The sequence below is a fragment of the Euprymna scolopes genome, chromosome 14, assembly GCF_053919585.1.
Source record: "Euprymna scolopes isolate OS-2025 chromosome 14, ASM5391958v1, whole genome shotgun sequence".
Lineage (NCBI taxonomy): Eukaryota > Metazoa > Mollusca > Cephalopoda > Sepiida > Sepiolidae > Euprymna > Euprymna scolopes.
The window spans coordinates 118,627,325-118,650,388 of NC_136495.1; the positions used below are offsets into that span (position 1 = coordinate 118,627,325).

At 34.5% G+C, this 23,064-nt stretch overlaps 2 protein-coding genes and 1 non-coding gene across 5 annotated transcripts in view; 2 read left to right on the forward strand and 1 right to left on the reverse strand.

Moving 5' to 3' along the window:
* LOC145293243 (tetraspanin-9-like) overlaps nucleotides 1–23,064 on the forward strand; it is a 100,735-nt gene that overhangs the window by 55,466 nt on the left and 22,205 nt on the right. The window contains exons 4-6 of the mRNA XM_080139813.1: nucleotides 2,567–2,641; nucleotides 12,924–13,001; nucleotides 19,355–19,474. Of these exons, the coding sequence (XP_079995939.1) occupies nucleotides 2,567–2,641; nucleotides 12,924–13,001; nucleotides 19,355–19,474 (273 nt within the window). The remainder of the gene's footprint in view (nucleotides 1–2,566; nucleotides 2,642–12,923; nucleotides 13,002–19,354; nucleotides 19,475–23,064) is intronic.
* The window catches only part of LOC145293248 (histone-lysine N-methyltransferase SETMAR-like), a 160,292-nt gene that overhangs the window by 29,326 nt on the left and 107,902 nt on the right, over nucleotides 1–23,064 (reverse strand). For 2 of the 3 annotated variants that reach the window (XM_080139821.1, XM_080139820.1), the window contains one exon: nucleotides 9,891–10,039. The exons of the other annotated variant lie outside the window; for it this stretch is intronic. The gene's annotated coding sequence lies outside the window, so the exon portion shown is untranslated. The remainder of the gene's footprint in view (nucleotides 1–9,890; nucleotides 10,040–23,064) is intronic. 3 annotated transcript variants of the gene reach the window in all.
* On the forward strand, nucleotides 10,451–10,523 carry Trnah-aug (transfer RNA histidin (anticodon AUG)). The gene has a single exon. It is a non-coding gene; the product is annotated as a tRNA-His (tRNA).

The following is a 23,064-nucleotide window of genomic DNA, read 5'->3' on the forward strand; positions in this document are numbered from 1 at the left end:
CTTCCATAAATCCAACATGTGGTTCACTTTCAAGAAAATAGTAACAACTTAGGATATTCGGTTTATCTTAAATAGTATGTGATTAAACCTTCCACCCACCAATATGTTTTAACTTGGCAATGTTGGGTATATGCATGTTTCAATATTTTGGAGCCAATTGGAAGATTCTATTTATAAACGATGCTGCTAGGAACTGACGAATCAAATTAATTCACGTTCCGCTACCAACCAATCAGAAACCAGAATTGCTCCATAAAAATTAAACCTTTGCTGTAGCAACTTCGCATGTTTTCTTCGTGTCAACATGGGAAAAATCTTTTGCTAGGTGACTTCCAACTCAAGAACTGTCTACTGAGAACCAGTCACCTCCAGGACAACTAACCATTGGAAACTGTTCTGTCTACTGAGAACCACTCACCTCCAGGACTTGTATAGAATATCTAACCATTGGAAACTGTTCTGAAACTAAACATCGCTTACAACTCTAGACTAGGGATATGCAGCTAATATCTGATGATAAACCAAAAGAAAAGGAGATAATTCTTTCACTTTTGATATCGATGCACAGTTGTTATAATTATTATTTATTATTATTTATTATTATTATTATTTATTTATTATTATTATTAATTATTATTATTATTATTATTATTATTATTTATTATTATTTATTATCATTATGATTACTTATTATCATTATTATTATTTATTATCATTATTATTATTTATTACTATTTATTATTATTATTATTATTATTTATTACTATTTATTATTATTATTTATTATTATTATTATTATTATTATTATTATTATTATTATTATTTACTCACTACAAGCCATCAAAGATTGCCCTTGTGGTGTTCCCAGATTTCCAGTACTCTCCACCTTTTTCAATAACCTTTGCAAAAGAATTTGCGTTATCGCAACAGTCGCTTGCCATTGATTCCTTGTTGGCTGTGACCATTAGTTTTCACTAGGATTTGGGTGGCAATGAGTCTCCCCCAGGTCACTTTGTACTCATCCAGCAGAGGTATGGCTAGCGCTTTCTCTCTTCGGTCTTTTCATCCTTCTTGACTCTCCTCATTCTTTGTTATGGTGCCCATTTGTGGTGATACCCCCCTTAGCCTCCCCCCCCCCCAAAAAAAAATGGGGGGCGGTATTTTTCAATTATACAGTTTCAGTTTTCATGATTCCATCATCTATATATTAATATGCTAATTCGCTTCAACCGTTATCATCTTACACATCTCTTAAAATAAAAATGGAACATTCTAAATCGCACCAACCGTTATTATACTGAATTCCCTTAGAATGAAAATGGAATATTCTAAAATGCCCAATAAACAATTATTGCCAGCCAGTGTCTGGTAGGTGCAGGTCACAATACTAATGAGTTAGTTATCGCCAGCCAGTATATGGTGGGAGCAGATCACCATATTAATAAGTTATTTATCGCCAGCTTGTTATTATTATTATTATTATTACTATTATTATTATTATTATTATTATTATTAAAATAAAATGAATGAAGAGAAAGAATTTTGTCTTTTTTTCTTGTCCATAGAGAGAAAGAAAGGAAGAAGTAGCTTTGTCGTTTTCGTTTCAATCATTTCAAGTAGTGAATATGAATTAAGCAATAGCAATGAAGCAATAGCGATGAAGTGTGTTATTATTGAAATAAGTACGGTTTCTAGTTCTTTTTTTTATCCAGGTGTAAGGACTATTAAGAGGCTTATAAGACACTTTTTTAAACTACTTTTTATAGTATATTCCTTAATAAACTTTTTTTTTACAAAGGGATCACCAATTATCAAGCTCGGAGGCCACTCGAGGATAAGAATGAATGAGTGTACGATAGGCAATAAGACAATATGGTAGTAATCGTTAGTAGTAGAAATTTGGTAAATTGGATTACTTAAGGGGATGGCTCATCAAGAACTTGTTTACATTGAACTTGAAGACGACCATATTGTTGTAAGCTAGAAAGCAGGTAAATGAAAGAAAGTTCCACAGGCATACAGTTCTAAGAAAGAAGCTTTGTTTATGGAATCTACGTTTAGGTTTAGGCACAGATAAAGAATGAGGGAAATTATTGATAGTGGTTTCAGCTAGACGGGTGTTTTTCATGACAGTTTAGCAAGGGAGACCATAGATTGGAGCTCAGACGAGCACTTGCAATGTAAATAACAATAAAGCAGAGTCATGCTCGCAACATCTTTTCTGTAGTAAAAAGTTTGCAGGGAAGAGAAAAGGGTATTCCCTATTAGGCTACAAAGTCTATTTTGAACTCTGTCAAAGCAGGATAAGCTGCTTCTAGCAGCTCCTGTCTGGCTGTGGCAACAGTACTCCATCCTAGGCGGTACTTGGCTCTTATACAGGTAGAGAATTGTATCAATAGTGGGATATCTACTGGAGCGGTAGAATGATCTAAGCATTTTTCCAGTGATCTTGGCAATGGATTTGATATACGTGTTCCATTTCAGATCAGGAATAAAGGTCAAACCAAGAAGCCTGTTTTTATTAAATGCCTGTTTACTATCCAAAACTGTCTGTTTTATTTTTCAGTACATTGTGTGTGTATCAGCCATCTTCTGTGTAGAAATATCAGCTGGTGTCATCGGATTTTTACGAAAAGATGAGGTGTGTGAATTTTTATTTCTTTACATTCATTGTTGTAAATTTTGCATTTTCAGTTTAAAATCAGTTGAATTGTTGACCAACAACAGGACAACAAATATATTATTCATAAGATAGCCTAAATTATATATAACACCCTCTCTGAAGAAAGAGAACAGTTGGCCTTTATTTTTAACTAACACGACGCTCTCTCTCTCTTTCTCTCTCTCTCTCTCTCTCTCTCTCTCTCACACACACACATACATACACACACACACACATACACACACACACACACACACACACACACACGCACACACACATTTCAGTCAAAAAAGTTTTTGTTGTCTCTCCCATTTCAGTCAAAAAGGTTTTTGTTGTGGTTTAAATGCTGAAAATAAAGAGTGGGGAAAATTATTGATAGTGGTTTCAACTGGTTTTTCATGAAAGTTTGGCAAGGGGGACCATAAATTAGAGCTCAGACAAGCATTTGCCATGTAAATAACGATAGAGCAGAGTCAGGCTTGCAACGTCTTTTCTGTAGTAAAGCGTTTGCAGGGAAGAGAAAAGTCCTAGAATGATTGAAATTAATTCTCTAAAACAGAATAGTTATTATGAGTCGCATTTTCCGCTTGGTGCAAATTGCGAACCCATATGACTTATTTTTCGCCATTCCTTACGATCCAGATCAGGTTGGTTGATGGACAGAATAGTATTTCATCATTTTTATGTCCTTTCACGAAAATTAAGACAAGATATGATGATATCAAACCGTACATCCTTATTCCAATTTTGATCAAAACTAATTATATGATTTTGATTATAGAAAATGTCTAACATTTAAGGCTTAAGCTAAAGAAATCTTAAAGAAGAAACTGAAATTTATGGGATCTTGCTTAATTGGCATCTAATGACTATGAATCAAATTTAATGCAAATCGGAAATATTTAAATTTCCAAATGGGAGATTGTGTCCATATTATGTCCCCACTCCTAAATTCCTTTTCAAATACTCCAAATAAACTGAAATTTCCAAAGTGTGTGTATATATATATATATATATATATATATATATATATATATATATATATATATATATATATATATATATATTAAGTAATGTGATTTATAATTTAAAAATTAAAAAAAAAAATTTTTAATTTAAAAATCAAATTTTAATTAAATTAAAAATCAGTTTCATAAGAAGGAACAACAACAAAGTCAATTATCTGTACGATCGTTTCGGAAATCCGTGCTTTTTATTTGTGGTATACATGAAGTCACGTAGAACAATTATACATAGTTTTTTTGGTAAGCACGGTCTCCTCATCAGCAAATTTAGGAGGATTTCTATTGAATTGAAAAGACACAAAAAATAAACCTAGCATTAAAAGTAAGGCAGATGAATCTGAAAAATTGAAGTAAAAGGTTTGGATTTAAAATTTATAAGAAAATTAGTATAGGTTAGAGATAGAAATGAGTAGAAAAAATATATATTTTTTTTTAATTTACATAATAAATTTGATTTAAAAATATATAGATATAGTTACCTTTTAGTTTTTCTTTTTTTGAAATCAGGAACTTAATAAATTAAGTTAGACCAATTACCGCCCTTAGACTCGTAAATCAAATAATAAATAAAGCCAATAACACATGACAATTATCTCCCCTTAAAAACTTGCAAAATAAATATTCTCTCTCTATAGATATTAACTGTAGCGTCTTTAAATCAAAATACGCTAACGGAAACAATTTACTGCACGAGCGTCGCCCTTTTAAAATTCATCATTCAATAAAATAAAAAGCTATAGCAAACATCTAAATGACTACTTTAAATACAGTTCCTGATTTCAAAAAAAGAAAAACTAAAAGGTAACTATATCTATATATTTTTAATTCAAATTTATTATGTAAATTCAAAAAAAATATATATTTTTTCTACTCATTTCTATCTCTAACCTATACTAATTTTCTTATAAATTTTAAATCCAAACCTTTTACTTCAATTTTTCAGATTCATCTGCCTTACTTTTAATGCTAGGTTTATTTTTGGTGTCTTTTCAATTCAATAGAAATCCTCCTAAATTTGCTGATGAGGAGACCGTGCTTACCAAAAAAACTATGTATAATTGTTCTACGTGACTTCATGTATACCACAAATAAAAAGCACGGATTTCCGAAACGATCGTACAGATAATTGACTTTGTTGTTGTTCCTTCTTATGAAACTGATTTTTAATTTAATTAAAATTTGATTTTTAAATTTAAAAAATTTTTTTTTAATTTTTAAATTATAAATCACATTACTTAATATTGAATTAGCTCTAGGACATTTAACTATCGAGCTTATATATCTAAATTACAACGAGCATTTCCTGTATTTTAATTAAACTAGTAATTTCACTATTACATTAAAATACACTTAGCTCTTTAGACTATTATTCTAATCTCCTTTAAATTATATATATATATATATATATATATATATATATATATATATATATATATATATATATAAACAAACATTTTCTCTGTTATTTTTCTGTTTTGTTTTCCTCTTTCCACCGATACTGATGATTTGTATAGAATTCATATCAGCCACAGATGACTGGTTTAATACAATGAAATTGCTGGTTCGTCTTTGAAATATGCATGTATAGTTTTTAAATAAGTATTTGTATTTTAGCTCTCACATTCGTGATCAAGCACTTTATTCGATTTCTTTTCATCGCATTCTGACATACACTCTCTCTCTCTCTCTCTCTCTCTCTCTCTCTCTCTCTCTCTCTCTCTCTCTCTCTCTCTCTCATATATATATATATATATATATATATATATATATATATATATAATATATAATATATATTACAATAGAAAAATGCAAGCATTAAGAATTGACTATATAATGTTATGAATTGAATTTTTTTTAAAATTCTTAATGCTGCAATATTTTAAGTTATAAATTTATATTTTTTACTAGCACATCTTGTCCTTTTCTTTTCCAGTTTTAACACCTAGTCATTTACTTTTCCATGTTTAAGCTTAACCATATTACTGTTCATGCACGCATTTTTCTATTGTAATCCATGATTTTTCCAGGCTTTGAGTAAATTCACTTGTTCTTTGTTTAATTTCAGTCTTATTTTTTTTGCCCCTATAAACATAACAATGTACGGCACTCGTCTGCTTTCAATAAAATCCCCCGAATTATCTCTCTTTCATGCTTTCATTCTCTCTGTTTCACTTGTTACTTCTCTTTTCGTGAGAGCAGTGAATTAGTAGCAACAGTAGTCTCTGAAGTGACGTGGTTATTCTGGAAACCAGTCATAAAAAAACGTCGCTCACCTCCTTACGTTTTTACGATTTTAAGCACCAGTAAATTCATCATAATTTTTGTTTTACTTAACGAAAATTGAAAATAAATTTTTCACAATATAGCTGAGAAGGTAATAATTGTTATAAATTTGGTCGAAAAATGAGTGAGCGGTGAAGCTTTAAAGCAGTTCTAAATAACTAAAACTGCCACTTAACCATATATTCACAAATACTACCGTGTTTAAATGATATATATATAAATCTAGTTTAAGTTGACACAAAAAAGATGATGAAAAAAGTAAGGATTTAAATTGAAATGATTTAATGTAATCTGAACTCATAAAAGAACATAAAAACTTCTACAGCTGTTGTTATCTTGTACACCGAAAGTTGTCATCTATTTATTAAAGACATTTTTTTTATCTTATCCCGTTATTAGCTGGCTTAGCCTGTTCGCTATCGCTTTGCAATTTAATTCCTATTTACTATCCACTACTCTCTCTCTCTCTCTCTCTCTCTCTCTCACACACACACACACACACACACACACACACACACACACACACACCTTTTTTTCTTAACCGAAATTATTATTTGAATAAAGTTTATTTTTACAAGAATGTTCAGACATTTACTTAGCAAATAAGCATAAAATATATAGGGAAAACTGCGCTTATTATTTAAAAAAAAAATGCAAATTATACATCGGGTATGAAGTTGACTTCCTTTTTTTTTCTTAAACGAAAGTTTATTTTGGATTTTTTTTTTTTAATAATAAACGCGGTTTTCCCTATATATTTTATGCTTATTTGCTAGGTAAATGTCTGAACATTCTTGTAAAAATAAACTTTATTCAATTTTTATTCTTTAGAAAAAATAATTCATGAGTACGTCAAACACAATTTTATCAAACAAAGTCACTTTCGTTTAAGGAAAAAAAAAAGGAAGTCAACTTCATACCCGATGTATAATTTCGATTTTTTTTTAAATAATAAACGCGATTTTTCCTATATAATTTTATGCTTATTTGCTAGGTAAATGTCTGACCATTCTTGTAAAAGTAAACTTTATTCAATTTTATTCTTTAGAAAAAATAATTCATGAGTACGCCAAACACAATTTTATCAAACCAAGTCACTTTCGTTTAAGGAAAAAAAAAGGAAGTCAACTTCATACCCGATGTATAATTTGGATTGTTAAAAAATAATAAACGCGGTTTTTCCTATATAATTTTATGCTTATTTGCTAGGTAAATGTCTGACCATTCTTGTAAAAATAAACTTTATTCAATTTTATTCTTTGAAAAAGATAATTCATGAGTACGCCAAACAGAGATTTATCAAAAAAATTAGTTTCATTTTAAAATCGGAATTATTGACTTCAACTCCGTTGTTGGATATTAAAAATAATAAACACGGTTTTCAATATATAATTTCATGTTTATTCGCGAGATAAAAGTGTAAAAATAAGGGGGTGGGGTTGTAGAAATTTGTTTTCCTGACGGAATGAAATTTGGCCCGTGGCGTACTTTTTGGCGAGCTGGCGTTCTGGCGCCCCAAAAAAGAATCACCGGGTCCGCATCTGAACAGTTAGGTCACGTAACATGCAACACGGGTACCCTTCCCTTTGAATGATGGATGTAGAAAGCATGAGCCAATTTTTGAAAAATTATGAGGAAGCGAAAGCGTTTCTAACAGAAAAAAAAATATTTTACAAGCGGAATTTTGTCTTTAATTCTTTGAATTGTTTATTTATTTATATTTTTTTTACTTTTAGCTTAACTTGCGTTTATATTTCACCATTTTGTTTTTAGTAATAAATGCTTCTCTACATTAAAAACCGACCTTGTGTCTAACTCTGCCCTCGTGGGGAGGCAAGTAAATAGGAAGTAATATGGCGACTGAAAAACGTTTTTCGACCCTAATAAAAGCATTACAATACGTTTAAACACTGAAGAATTTCCGCCGCCCACCCTTGTTGTTTTAAGTTAACAACTAGCCACTACTTGTGTTTCAAACTTTGAAAAAAAAAAAAAAAAAAAGAAAACGCGCTTTAAAATAGTTAAAACACTAAAGCTTTTCCTCGTTTGTTGTCTTTTTTTGGAAGGGGGGTTTGAGGCGCCCCTATTATCCCCAAAAAACAGCTTATGTAAAAACTTTGCAATATTTTTCAAGAATTATTTACTAAAAATTTTCTTTGCAATCAATTTTTATTCAAAATTAAGAAATTATTTTCTAAAATATTTTGTTTATATATGTTTACATTTTGTTTTTAAGTAAAATTAAGAAATTAATTTTAAAAATATTATTGATATCCATCTTCATTCGGTAGCTTCACCGGTTGTTAAGTTAAATTTTCCGAATGTCAGAATGAGGCTCGTCTGCGGGACCTACTTATCTCAGCTGCACGCATAGCAGAAGCAACATTAATAGTCAATTTTAAAAAAAGCAAGCTTGGAAAGAAGCAGCAGGAGCAACAATCACCGCTACTCTCCCCATTGCCTATTTTTCTTCTACTTATTCGTTCCTCTCCTCCCACCTCCTCCGCTTCGTACCAGGGAGTCACTTTTATTATATAAAGATGATTGTTCAACTCCATAAAGCATTCCATTATTTTTTTTTACTGGTGAAAGATGGTGTTACTCATCAGCAGTTTCATAATTTTCTCCATTTTGTCCTTTAGTCCTCAAATTCCATGTGTGGTGTTTCTGTTTTTGGGGTCAGTTGTTTATTTGAGTGGGCGGTATGCAAAGATTTTCAATCCTCTTATGGCATTCATTATCATTCAATCGACAATCTATCCATCTCATTCACCCATATCCTCAAGTGGTTTTTAGCCTTGCTAATAGTGACTCATTAGTAGGCTTAGGACAACAGCATATTCTTTTCATTGTTTTGACTCTCAAGTGTGTATCCGTTGATATCTTATATGCTTTTATATAGAGTGATGTGGTTCTCAGTTGATTATACTCGAGAGTCAGAATAATGAAAAGAATATTCTGTTGTCATAGCCCTACTCATTAGTTAGATTAATGTTTACAGTAGACAAGGTTGTTACTAAGTGGCAAGAACAACCAACACATTAGTATTAGAAATAAATGGTAGGATCATTCTACCGCTCCAGTAGATATCTCACTGCTGATGCAATCCTGTGCTTGTATAAAAGCCAAATACGTCCTAGGATGGAGTACTGTTGCCACATCTGGGCAGGAGCTGCTTGAAGCACCCTATCCTGCCTTGACAGAGTTCAAAACAGATTTTGTAATCTAGTAGGTGATGCCCTTTTCTCTTCTCTGCAACCTCTTTCCCACAGAACAGACGTTGCAAGCATATCTTTGCTCTACCATTATTTTCATGACAGATGCTCATCTGAGCTTCAATCTATGCCCCCCCACACCACCACTTGCCAAACTTTCATAAAAAATATACTTGTCTAGATACAACCACTATCAACAATTTCTCCCCACTCTCTATCTGTGCCTAAATCTAAACACAGATTCCATGAACAAAGCTTCTTTCTTAGAATTGCCTGCCTGTGGAACTTTGTTCTGCTGGCCTTTTTTTCCAGTTTACAATATGGTCGTCTTCAAGTCCAATGTAAACAAGTTCTAGTTGAGCCGGCCCTTTAAATAATAAAATTATATCCAAGTTTCATCATTAACAATTACTATGCTGTTGTCCCAGTGACCACCTTAAAATCAATGCCAGTCACTATCATAACTGTCAGTGATCCAACAGTGCTCGTCACTAGAAAAGAACTCAACTGTTGTTCAGTATGGAGTATTTTTAATTTTATTTTTATACCCAAATTCACCCAAATATACGGTATAATCACGTTGATACACCAGTTCTCGTTAGATCACCAAAGTTAAGCAACATTGACACTGACCATTACCAGGTGGGTTACCATTTGAGAATATCAGGTGTTGTATATATTTATGTAAACAGTTATTAATAATACCTCAGGGAGATGAACACCCTAGCCTTGCACAGTTCCAGGTCACCCTTGGGCAAGGTGTAACACCTGTTAGCCTCTCTCTGATATTCTGAAGGGTTACCATTAACCCTTATCCTTGAGTGGCCCTCGGGCTTTGATAAGTGATGACTCACCTGTAAAAAAAAAAAAAAGGTTTATCATAATAGAGATTACACTAATGGAAAGAGAGGCATTAGTAAGATATAAATAATAAGATATTAAGACATCTGTCAATCAGTGCTTGCTCTATCTATACTATTAATAAAATTTGAAATGTTTATTTATATGTGTGTGTATATATACTAATAAAACTTTCGAACGGATGCACCGAATTGAAAAATTCTTTTTTTCCCTGAAAGGTGTGAGTCACTAGATTGTCCTTATCTATATATGGTTTGTAACGAACAACGCCGAGTCACACAAAAAGCCCGAAATAAGGGTTTTGGGGCCGTTTCGTGCAATTGTCGAAAAAGTTACCTGCCCATGTCAACGGAATTTAGCACTGTTTGTATACAGTCGCAGTAACATCTTTCGGCATACGGACAGGACTTGTGGCGCAATGGATAACGCATCTGACTATGGATCAGAAGATTCCAGGTTCAAATCCTGGCAAGTTCGTAATAATTTTAACCATCATTTTATCGAACGTTTACTCATTATCCTTACCCTTAGTTAGGATATTTTTGTTTTTTCAGTGATTTTATTTTGTGTATATGGGAATTTCCCACACTCTGAGTTCACAGGGTAAACGCTGATGGTAAAATGTTGAGTGTATTTGATTTTATGTTTGACTGTGTTTGTTTGCCGACATGGCGCAGCCACTAGTATTTAATAAATCTATATAGTGAAAAGGAGATGTAGGCCAGTGCCATACAGAGGGGAAGGGCAAAGGAGCAGTGGCGCCAGATTTTCCGTATTGGGATCGGGGCGGGGGCATATTCAAACTATCTTCCTTTCTTATAATATTTCTCAGTACTAGGACTTATACTTGAGTCTTTGGGGTATACAATGAAGGAATTAGGCACAGGGATCATCAGACCTCTGTATACCACTTTCATTACAACAATTAGTAAAATAAAAATAAAAAATTAAAAAAATAATTAAATAAAACACAAACAAACGAATTCAGTGTGTACCCTGCTGTTCAGGATATATGCAAAAAAAAAAAAAGTAATGATGTTGACTGGATTTAAGTATTTAAGGAACATTAATTTATCAACAACAAGTTATATTTAAATGAAGAAAAAAATACATTGCAGTGATTGGAGAATAAAACTGGAGAAAATTGAAAGGTACCTTGACCAAAACATAACAGAAATAGAAATGTTGATGAGGGAAATAGTCCAAAGAAAAACAATGTTAACAGCTTCACGTTTTGTCACATTAGTAGGCAAATGGCAACTGACCACTGCTCACTCCTTCCCCGGAAAATGTAGGCATATCAAATAATCTAGAGGTATTCATGACCCATTGGGTCACAAGCATCCTATTTTGGTTTCATTCTAAACTTCATGAATTCTGACATATCTGTGACTTAGATTTCTAGCACTCTTTACCTTTTTTTCTATAGCCAATACAAATCACTTTACATTATTGCAACTAGTGTTGGGACGATTAATCAGAATTTAAATCAGGAATCAGAACTTTTCAGGATCTTGAAATCAGAAAAACTTGTGCTTATTTTCCGATGCCCAAAACGATTCCTTAAATTGTTGTTTTTATTTGATTTTGTTTAAGACAAAATCTTCCACTGCTGGTAATAATGATAAAATAATAAATATTCATTGATTTTAAAATACCAGTAAAACGAAAAATCTATAGATCATACCCCACAAGTGTAGTCTTACGTTTGAGAAAATATCTGCACATTTAACATGTATTTTTACGATAATTGAGAAAAAATAATAACTTTATAGCTAAATATTTAGAGATTTATAAAGAATCAGAATCGGTAATTTAGTATGGAATCGGTAATTGTATCGAAATCGAAATATTTTTTATTGATTTTCTTGGAAAAAGAAGTATAAATAAATAAATAAAATAACAACTCTATAGTTAAATACTTAGAGACCTATAAAGAATCGGAATCAGTAATTGTATCAGAATTGGGCATTCAGTACGGAATCGGTAATTGTATAGGAATCAGAAAAAAAATATTGGAATCGTCCCATCACTATTTGCAACAGCTATTTACCTTTGATTTTTTGGTAGCAACGATAGTTTATTCTTCTCTTGAATTTGAGTATGCTTCTTTTTCCTTTTTTTTTTTTTTTCATGATTAAAATTATATGCACGATGTGCCTTTTCATTTTCTTTGAATTCCTTTTTCTATAGACACTGTCTTCACTCAGACAAAACCCGAGTGGGAACACCTAGTATATCTCCTCACATTAAATGCAAATTTAATTGCAATTATGAAATAGAATAGGACGTTTCTGAATTTTTGAGATGAGGATTATTATTTGTATTATTTGGATTCATCGGACTACTGTTCTCATCTTGAGTGTGATTTTCACAACATTTCGGTCGATATAACCTCTGACCTTCAGGTGTATCTTGTCGAACTCGGGAATGTTTCTGTTGAACTTGGGAATTTGGATGGAATTTCGAGCGCAATCCTTTATTTACTTCACGGGGGGGTAACATGCTCTTGTTCTGTCAGCCATGACTGGATAGAGATCCTAAGTAATTCGCAATTGTATTTTTTCGGTCGCCCACACTGAAGATTGAACCTTCAACCTTCAGGAGAATATCACTTTTTACAATTGATTTTTCCAAGTACTCTGACCACTGCACCAGGAAAATCACACCCACGATGAGAATAGTAGTCCGATGAATCCAAATAAATGAAATGAAATAGAATGTAGTGTTATTTTAGTCAATATTAATGTCTCCCTTAACGGAATTCTTGCACAAATCAGTTTTATTTTTTGTAAGCTTGAAATAATTTCTTTTTCTTTCTTTTTTTTTTTTTTTTTATCCCCCCTCACCCCTCACCTGCTTTTCGCTGATCAACAGCTGCAGAAGGATTTTGCAGGAAAACTGATTTTGTCTCTGGGAAAAACACAGAAATCCTGGGATTACATTCAAGTAACTGTGAGTATTTTAATCATTGTTTTTTTAAAAAAAAGTAAAAAAAAAAAAAAAAGAGGTTCAGTAATGTGTTGGTGTCTACCAAATCCTCTATTAGCAACTATAGTGTTCAGATTTACAACAGTCGGGTTTTTGTTTTTAATAAACACTGTCTCTATTCACATATTTGCTTTCATGCGGTCAAAATTGGAAATAAAGAATCACACATAAATGTCACAATAAATGTCTTCAAGTTGGATCAAAATAATATCGATTGCAACAAATCAAAGCCAAATTAAAGCAATAAAAAAAAATATCTCTATATCTCTACTATTATATAAAAGTCACTTAGTATGTGTGTGTGTTAGTTCCTTACTCATAAGTTCTAAAACGGCTGAGCCTATCTTTTGCAAATTTTACATGTCTGGCAGTGTTCTTAGATATGTTTTGTACAGAAATTCATCCGATAAGTATTGAAAATCGAAAAAATCCGATCTTAAAAATAGTCTTTCTTCTCATATAGATGAAAAAGAATTTTTATAGGGGAATATTTTACGTTACACCGGTGTAACCTTGGCTGGTGTAACGTAAAATATTCCCCTGTAAAAATACTTCTTTTTTATCTATAAGAAAAGAAAAACTATTTTAAGATCATCAAGCCCAAATATCAGCTGACGGGATATTGTAACTGTGATGAACAACATTATCATTATATTTTTTTTTAGTTTTGCGAGTTAGTCCACCAGACAAATTATTTCTTGTAATATATAACAATCAATAGACGAATGATTATAAAATAATACATACACAATCTGCATAAATAAAAATATCATGTCTAAGTGTATTGTACGAGTGGGAAACGCCAGGCGTCCAGCTAATATGAACATAAGAATGATCAATAAAAATAATTTGCAATAATTCATTGTGTTAGCAGAAAAAAAAAAAATTAAAGCCAAGTACGTCCAAGGATGGAATACTGCTGCCATATCTGGGCAGGAGCTGCTAAAAACAGCCTATCCTACCTTGACAGAGTACAAAATAGACTTTGTGGCTTAGTGGGGGATGCCCTTTTCTCTGCCCTGCAACCTCTCTCCCACAAAAGAGACGTTGCGAGCCTATCCTTGTTTTATCGTTATTTCCATGGCAGGTGCTCGTCTGAACTCCAATCTCTGGTCCCCCCTCGCCAATCTTTCACGAAAAACACTCGTCTAGCTGAATCCACTGTGAAAAATTTCCCCCACTCTATATCTGTGCCTAAATCAAAACGTGGATTCCATGATCAAAGCTTCTTTCTTAGAACTGCACGCCTGTGGAACTCTGTTCCGTCTGCCTGCTTCCCACCTGACCACAACTTGGATGTGTTCAAGTCCAACGTTAACAAATTCCTAATGAACCGCCCCCTTAAGTAAACACTTAATCAAATCTCCACACTAACGTACTGTACTTGCAATAACCCTTATCTCTGAGTGGCTTCCAGGCCTTAATAAGTGGTGACCACCGTGTAAAAAAAAAAAAAAAAAAAAGGTAAGAAATAATGATGAACACGAGTTTGTAATAGATGTTAATAATCTACAAACATCTCCAGTAAACGATTGTGAAGTATGGAAGTGAAAGTATCGATAACCACAATGCAGAGATATTTCTAAGAAAACGACCTACAGCATTCTTATTCCTAGTAAGAATCCAATCTTGAACTAGAGAGAAGTTTATCTAGTTAAACTGGAAAAGAACTCAACTGTTGTCCAGTATGGAGTATTTTTAATTTCATTTTTATACTTTTATTCACCCAAATATACCAATATACAGTATAATCACGTTGACACACCAGTTCTTGTTAGATCACCAAAGTTAAGCAACATTGACACTGACCGTTACCAGGTGGGCTACCATTTAAGAATATCAGGTGTTGTATATATTTATGTAAACAGTTATTAATAATACCTCAGGGAGACGAACACCCTAGCCTTGCACAGTTTCAGGTCACCCTTGGGCAAGGTGTAACACCTGCTAGCCTCTCTCTGATCTTCTGGAGGATTACCATACAGGGTAGGAGGAGTTCCTTCGCTGCAGTGAAGGTAATTCATCTAACGGGGGAGGGGGGGGCTATTAGAAAACCAAGCCAGATAGGAGGAACCCGTTGGCCCTGTATGGCAATCTTTTAGTGGCAATGTCACAAACAAAATGTCAAATTGTCATGAGAAATGTTCATGTCAGTGCCCAATCTGGTCTAACCTGAGATAGCAAATTATAACATTCACTCCAAACAGGGCATATTACCACTGAGACTTATAGGGGCTACTGTGAATAGGGGACAGATTTATAGGGAGCATCCTAAGTCGGGAGTTGTGCAGCAAGATGCTTGTTCATATTACATTTACATTTCTGCATGTTGGTACAGTCGAGGAAACAGAAAGCAGAGAGAGAATTCCAAAGGAAAGCGGCCCAAGAAAAGAAACTATTATGTGCCGTAGTCTGCATATCAACACATGCTGTATGCAGTTTCAGTTGCAAAGGAGTCCAAAACAAAGATTAGGAAATAACTCCAACTCCCTTGTTCTTGGTAGCAAGTTGGGACAATTAATTGGAATCGGGAATCAGAAAAATCGGAATATTTGAAGGTATCGGAATTGGTATCGGAAAAAATCGTACCAATTTTCCGATGCTAAAACGATTCTTTTAATTGTCTTTTGTTATTTGATTTTGGTTCCATTGCTGGCAATAATAATAAAGTATTAAATATTTATTGATTTTAAACTACTAGTGAAGCTAAAATCAATAGATCATCCCTCGCAAGCATATTTTTATGCTTAGGAAAATATTTGCACATTTAACATGCGTGTTTTTGCAGTAATCAGAGAAAAAATACAACTATATAGTTAAATATTTAGAAATTTGTAAAGAATCGGAATCGGTAATTGTATCAGAATCGGTAATTTAGTACGGAACCGAGCAAATATTGGAATCGTCCCATCATTAGTAGCAACAACATTTATCTCCTCATTGTTTCAACCGTGATGTCACCCACGTGATCTCGAATGTTCTCCCCATGTCTCTCACTAGATTTTGAACGTTATCTTGTCTCTCACAAGATCTCTTCTCTCTTGTGATTGTTCTCTTTCTCTTTTTATAATCCTCACCCCCCCCGCCACCGTTGACATCAATTCACATGCATTTACATGCGTGCATGCACACTATATTAGAATTAGAGTAGATAGTTTTCCAGTATCTGAAGATGGAGTAAAATTTCTCTGTTAGTTTGGTTAGTCGGGTGTATCTATGTTAATGGAGTATAAGTGCAGTAATTTCGAAGTACATTTCGTGGATAGTATTTAGAAAACAAGCACAGAGAAGTAACATTGTGGTGATGGGACAGGGGCTGAAGTGTAGCTAACAGTGAGTAGGGACTCGTTTTTTTGCGTTCTGTCCAAGTAGGTAAGACTAGTGCTTGGTGTACCAGTCCAGATGTGGTAAACAATAACTTTATGCATGGGCAAATGGTCACTTTATAGAGATAGATATATATGGTACTGTCAGATGTGAGAAGTTTTCTAGCCCAGTAGAGCAGGCCTGCTTCTAGTTTTAAAAAACTTTTTTTAATTCAATTTGCACCCTAAACAAGGCACAGTGCTACTTTGAAGTAGGGGGCTGCTATCGGGGACATAAGTTGCAGGAATATTATGAAGGGAGATGAGTAGCAAAATGTCTGCTCACATTACACTTGAACTTCTGCATGCCAGTACAGTTGGGAAAGCAGAATCCCGGAAGAGAGTTCCAAAGTCTAGCAGTTCTGAGGAAGAAACTATTGGAGTAGGTTTTCTTACACCTAGAGATCTCTACTGTGAAGGGGTGGGATTTTATCTGTTTGTCGGGGGTGTTCACATCGAGGGGGTACAAGTGCTTGTAGTTCATCAGAGCATTCACCATTAAAGTACTTGAAAGAGAGATGCAACATTTCGTTGATGGGACAGAGGCTGAAGCCTAGATGACAGTTCAGGACCTATCAGGTTGGTGACTCTCTTTTGATCAGTATCAATAGCCACAATGGAGGGCTGTACATCGGAAATGATCTACATCTATAGCAGCCCTAGTGTCAAGAGACACAGCATCGAAATTGCTTTGTCTAGTTTGTACTTTCTACGATCAGCAATGATTTGAGGTTCCATGTCATCCGTTGCTGTTTTATCAAATCTAAAATCCAAGAAGCTCTTTCACTGGAGATTTTAAAACGCTTCATTCATCTGTATGTTCCTATTTATTTGTCTCTTCACGAGGGCAAAGTTAGACACAAAGTCGGCTTTTAAGGTAGGGAAAAATTCAACTCCCCCAAAAGTGATAACGATGAAAACTCTGGATTTGGACAAAAATAAAAATTGTTTCAGGATTTTTCCTTCACAGACCGATAACAGAATAGAGTTTGTGACGATCAGGATGGATAGTATACTTTGTTCCTAGCAAATAAAAAAAAAAGAAGTTACGTTGATCAGCTTCATGGAGATGACTGTGATTTGTTTTTCCACCCAAGATTTGATATCTGCTCACAATGCCAAAATTCCGAACAACTAATTTTTTTTAACATGGTTTGACTATTTTGGATTGGGTATCCAACTTACCAAACTGAATCCCACAGAGAATGTTGTACATCTATGATATAAGTTTCGACTGTCTGTTTTAATGTACGCATGTATGTTTGCCTAAAACTTTCAACAGAGGCGACGGATTTTTACGAGATCGGTATCGTTTTGAAACTCGACCCTTCGGATGACAAATATTAAAAAATTGGCTAAAGACATTAATTCCTTCACCCTCGACTGGACAGATTTCTACAAGGGAGGGTCGCTTTTTTCGGCGATATTTTCGAAAGTTATCCTCTCTTTTCAATTGACTAGTCTTAATTTAAACCTTTGCCACTTCCAGTTTGGTGATGGACGCAACGGCAAAGATGCCACGTTTTTTTTGGGGGGGAGGGGAGGTTCACGTTCTTCTCCTCCTTCGTGGATTCAAGCCTGCCTGCCTACTACCACTTTTTTTAATTTTTTTATTTTGCTAGTATATAAATAAAAGCGATTCTTAGACGACCTTTTAAAACTTTACTGCCATTCTTTGAATGTCTCTGATCAGTCAAAGATGAATCAAATCTAAAAATGTGGTAAATCTTTCGCCGTAGATATTTTTCTCCCTTCCATGACGGGAAGATGTTACACAAGGTTCGGAAAGTGGAATTGAAGAGGAAGAGCACTCTGGCTTGCAAACAATGCCGGGGCAGCCCTGTCGGCATTCCCCAATAGGGGCGACTCAGGTTATTATCAATAAACTAATCCATTCTCAAAAGGAGAAAGAAAAGTCTGGAGAGGGTGGACCTCCTAGAACTGCGCAGGACTAGCAACATGCTGTAGTCAATAGGGAAAAGTCATTTGCATAATGGCCTAGACCAGAGGTTTTCAACCAGGGGTAAATTTACCCCTAGGAGGTAAAAAAAAATTATATAATCCGGGTTAAATAATTGAAGTAGCTGATAATTTAAAAATAATAGTTTCTTTTCAGATTTTGTCATGTCTACGAAACGTAATACAAATTAACTTCATAATTTTCTATTTAGAAAAAGTTTGCTTTCCTTTGTTTTCGTGATACGAATGTATACCATTTTTATTCAAAACAATAAAATCTCCTAAACAATAAAAAATTTTTTTGTTTTTTTTTACTTTTTCGTTTTTCCGGACACTTTGTGATGGTTATGAATTTTTTGTATGCGAGTAGGAGGTTAATGGAGAAATAAATAAAGCCGATGGTGATGTGTGTGTGTGTGGGGGGGGGGTCACAGATAGTGGAAAGGTTGAAAATGTCTGGTCTAGATTCTGTTGACTTTGGTGCTGATGGTAAATCCCCGGCTGGTGGTTAAAATGTCATCAATAATAACTAGGGTTATGACAAGAGAATATTCTTTTCATTATTTTGACTCTCGAGTATATATCAGTTAATATCTTATATGTTTTTAGATAGAGTGGATGTGGTTCTCAATTGATTAACTGTGTCGGATATATACTCGAGAGTCAAAATAACAAAAAGAATATTCTCTTGTCATAGGCCTAATAATAATGCAGTGATAAATCTTTTGTGGAGAACGGAACACGAGCATAGCTCAGGGGATGTGGATAGAAAAAGGTCTAGGAGGCTTGCGAACTGACCGGTACTATCGGACACACATATTCTCTTGTCATAGGCCTAATAATAATGCAGTGATAAATCTTTTGTGGTATCCTGTAAGATTTGGCATACATGAACAGTTCTTTTCTTTAATTTTTTATTAATTAATTTAATTTTTCTTATAATAGTATCAATCACCACAAAACTATTGTTATCTTTTGGAATCATAATTTCAGCATAAATGCTGCGGAGTAAAAAACTACACCGACTGGCAGGGAGAAGTGTCCACACCTTCGAATCTCCCTTCTTCGTGCTGTATCACAGAATGTCGGACATCCACCGATGCTTATAAAACAGTAAGTAAAAAAAAAAATTTCCTTATTTTTACATTTTACATGGTCTTTTGTAAATATTGTTTTGAAATTTTGTGTGAATAAATAAAAAATATATCTTGTGAGATCGAAACTTACCTGCATCATAGACTCTTTCAGTACTATATTACGATGTGAGATAAAATTCTTAGTGAGGAGTATCGCAATACCGAAGAATCACCAGGAGTACTAGTAGTACACAGCATGCATGACTACTCATAATGGACACCACCAGATAGTAAGCTCCACTTACCCTTTATCCTACTCTTGTAGCGTTCTAGTAAATATATTTTTCTTACACCTAATCCATATTTGGTGTTTTCCTTCAGTGGTCCCAACCTTGAGTCCACATCAGTAGTGACGAGGATAAGATTAGTGTCGTTGCTATGGAAATCAGATTTATTTTTTAAGAAATAGACCACTATTAAACCGGAATAATCGTCTAGAAAATCCAATGTATACTTGAAGTTTTCTCTCCCCATCGGTTACTCGGGATCATTCAAGTCACAATGCACCAGTGATAGGATTTTGGTGGCCTTCTTGTCTAACATCTTGTTTTGGTACTTTGCCATTTTAACTTGTGTACAAACGTTGCAGTCTGCCAAGTTTTTTGAAGTTTTTATGGTGCTAGTGCACTTACTGATCCGCGCTATTTTTTAAATCTTCTTAAAACGTTACTAGCTTAAGTTCAGAATAAAATCACGATTTTCTATTAACGGCTAATTTAAAAAAAAAAATGTTTTGAACGCTACTAACTGAAGTTCTTTCAACACAGTTTGCAATTTGGAGACGGAATTGTTTTTGTTGAGATAAGTGATTTCAATCATGCTTTTTATTTTAGATTTAAAATATTAACAACTCCATTTTATTTCAGTATTTAATTTGTGTATTTCTGTTTTATTAAATGCTAGCCTTTTTTTTTTTTTTTTTTTTTTTTTTTTTTTCCTCGTACATATGTTTATTTATCCACCGAGTTGATAGCAAAAATTACGAATTATACTCATTTTTAGTTCGTGTGAGGGGAATCTATCACCATACTTTCCCTTAAACACGTCCGTTGGACTTTTATTAAGTACAATACTTAATAGTTTTTTTTTTTGTTTTTTTGTTTTTTTTAATGGAGAGTAGAAAACGCATTGTGGATGCGTTATCGGCAGCTCCTGTTACTCTCGCTTCTTCTTATTTGTCCCTCAGTCCTCATTTTTTTTTTTTTAAATGAGTGATTTTTCGGACAAAGGGAGAAGAAAAAGCTGTTTTCTAGGTTGGCAGTATTTTTGCGAATCAGTTGGCTGAGATGGCGGAAATTTTCTGTTTCTATGTCTATCCTTGTAGCCATGTCACTAGTAAGGGTGCTGGAGGTAAACGTTTTGTCTGGGCTGACGTTATCCGCCTGATAGTCAGGGACCCGAACCTTGGATTAACCACTAAGGAGGCTGTCCTATCAGCAGGTGCAAAGTACTGGGGCTGCTGTATTGCCATTTGGTGAATGGATTCTGGACCATGCAGTAGCTTCTGGTGGGGCCTCTCGATGCCATACTAGTGGGTAATTGTTACGGCTTTACCTTATCATTAACTACAAATAAAAAATAAAAAAAAATTCTTCATTTCTTTTTCTCTCTTAATTTCCCCTCTCTGTCCTGCTCTAAGTAAATCTGTCGACCTAGTCCACAAATTCCAAAATTTCATCATGACAAGTTTCAAGAAAAAATACACGATTAAACCCGGTTCCCCAACTTCCAACGTAGACCCCTACTACCATGTCTCCTTCTCCAACATCAGGGGTCTTCGTTCTAACCTTCCAGAGGTTGAAACCCAATTACAGGAGACTAAACCAGACCTTTTATTTTTAAGTGAAACTGGCATTGGACAGGCTATTTCCCTAGATGAGTTTGCAATTTCAGGATACTCTAACTTAACTTCTAAATCTGACCCCCAAGATCGCCATGGGCATGGAATATGTGCCTATATTAAAGATAGCTTTCCATGTGGGAGGGACATCTCCAGGGAAGATCCTAACTTACCCTATATGTGCTTCCGGGTTGCTTTAGCTCACACTACTGCATTTATATTTACTCTCTATCGCCCCCACAACAGTGGAGTTACTATCTTTCAAAGCATATCTGAGAAAATTGACCAAGTCCTTTCTACTTATCCTTCAGCTAACATTCACGTATGTGGAGACTTCAATGTTCACAACGTTGAATGGTTGACCCACTCAAACAAGACCGATGATGAGGGGAGGTTCTGTCATGATTTCTCCATTGCCTATGACCTCACTCAGATTGTTCAGGAACCTACCCGTGTGCCCGATAATGATGGCCAGTATGCGAGCCTACTAGACCTTTTTCTCACAACTTGCCCTGAACTATGTTCAGTTTCTGTTCTGTCGCCTCTTGGATCTTCCGACCACTCTGTTGTATCAATTAAGATAAAAATGAAATGTAATAAGTCCCCAGATGTACCTCTTCATCGTACAGTATATCGATACACTAAGGCTGACTGGGATAGCTTCCGTACATTTATATCTGATCTACCTCTGCATTCCATGTTTAAAAAGGATGTGTCCTCTATAGTATTAGACCTAACTGAATGGTTAATTGTAGGTATTGACCATTTCATACCCTCTAAAAAGTTTCAGAAAAAACCTAACAGCCAGCCATGGTTCTCTCCAGAATGTGCTGCTGCCATTGCGCACAGAAATCACTTTTTCCACTGCTTCAAACGTAATAGATGTATGGAAACTAAAGCCGTTTTCAGGACTGCCAGCAACCATTGTAAGAAAGTAATAAGGAACGCAAGAGAGTTGTATGCTCAATCTGTTAAGTCCAAAGTAGCTGAGCAGCGGCTTGGTTCCCACCAGTTTTGGCAAATAGCAAACAGAATCCTGAACAGAAGCGTGTGCTCCATCCCAACTATTATCAATGGACCTGAGGTAATCTCGTCAGCATCAGACAAAGCCAAACTCTTTGTCAAGAACTTTGCAGCAAATTCTACCCTTTGCGACCAAGACCGCCAACCCCCAATAGTTCCTCCTGTATCAGAAAACACGCTATGTGATATACGTATATCTGTACGTGATGTTGCGAAGCTAATCAAAAACCTTGATTCGAGTAAAGCAACTGGCCCTGATGGTATTCCAATTATAGTACTCAAAAAACTTCAACCTGAATTAGCCCCCATACTTACAAAACTGTTTAAACGTTGTCTTAAGGAGAATAGTTTCCCATCTCCCTGGAAAACCTCATCAGTATGCCCTGTATTTAAGAATTCAGGTGATCGCTCATCCCCCTCTCAGTACAGGCCAATAAGTCTCCTGTGCGTCATGAGTAAGTTGCTAGAATCTGTGTTAAATACAGAAGTAATCAAACATCTCAACAAAAATAACCTTCTTAGTGACACTCAATATGGTTTCCGTTCTGCTAGATCTACAGCAGATGTCATTACAGTTATATCGCATAGGATTAGCAAATCTCTCGACGGTGGCAATCTTTCTAGAGCAATTGCTCTTGACATATCTAAAGCCTTTGATAGGGTATGGCATAAAGGTTTACTTCATAAGATCGCTAGCTATGGTA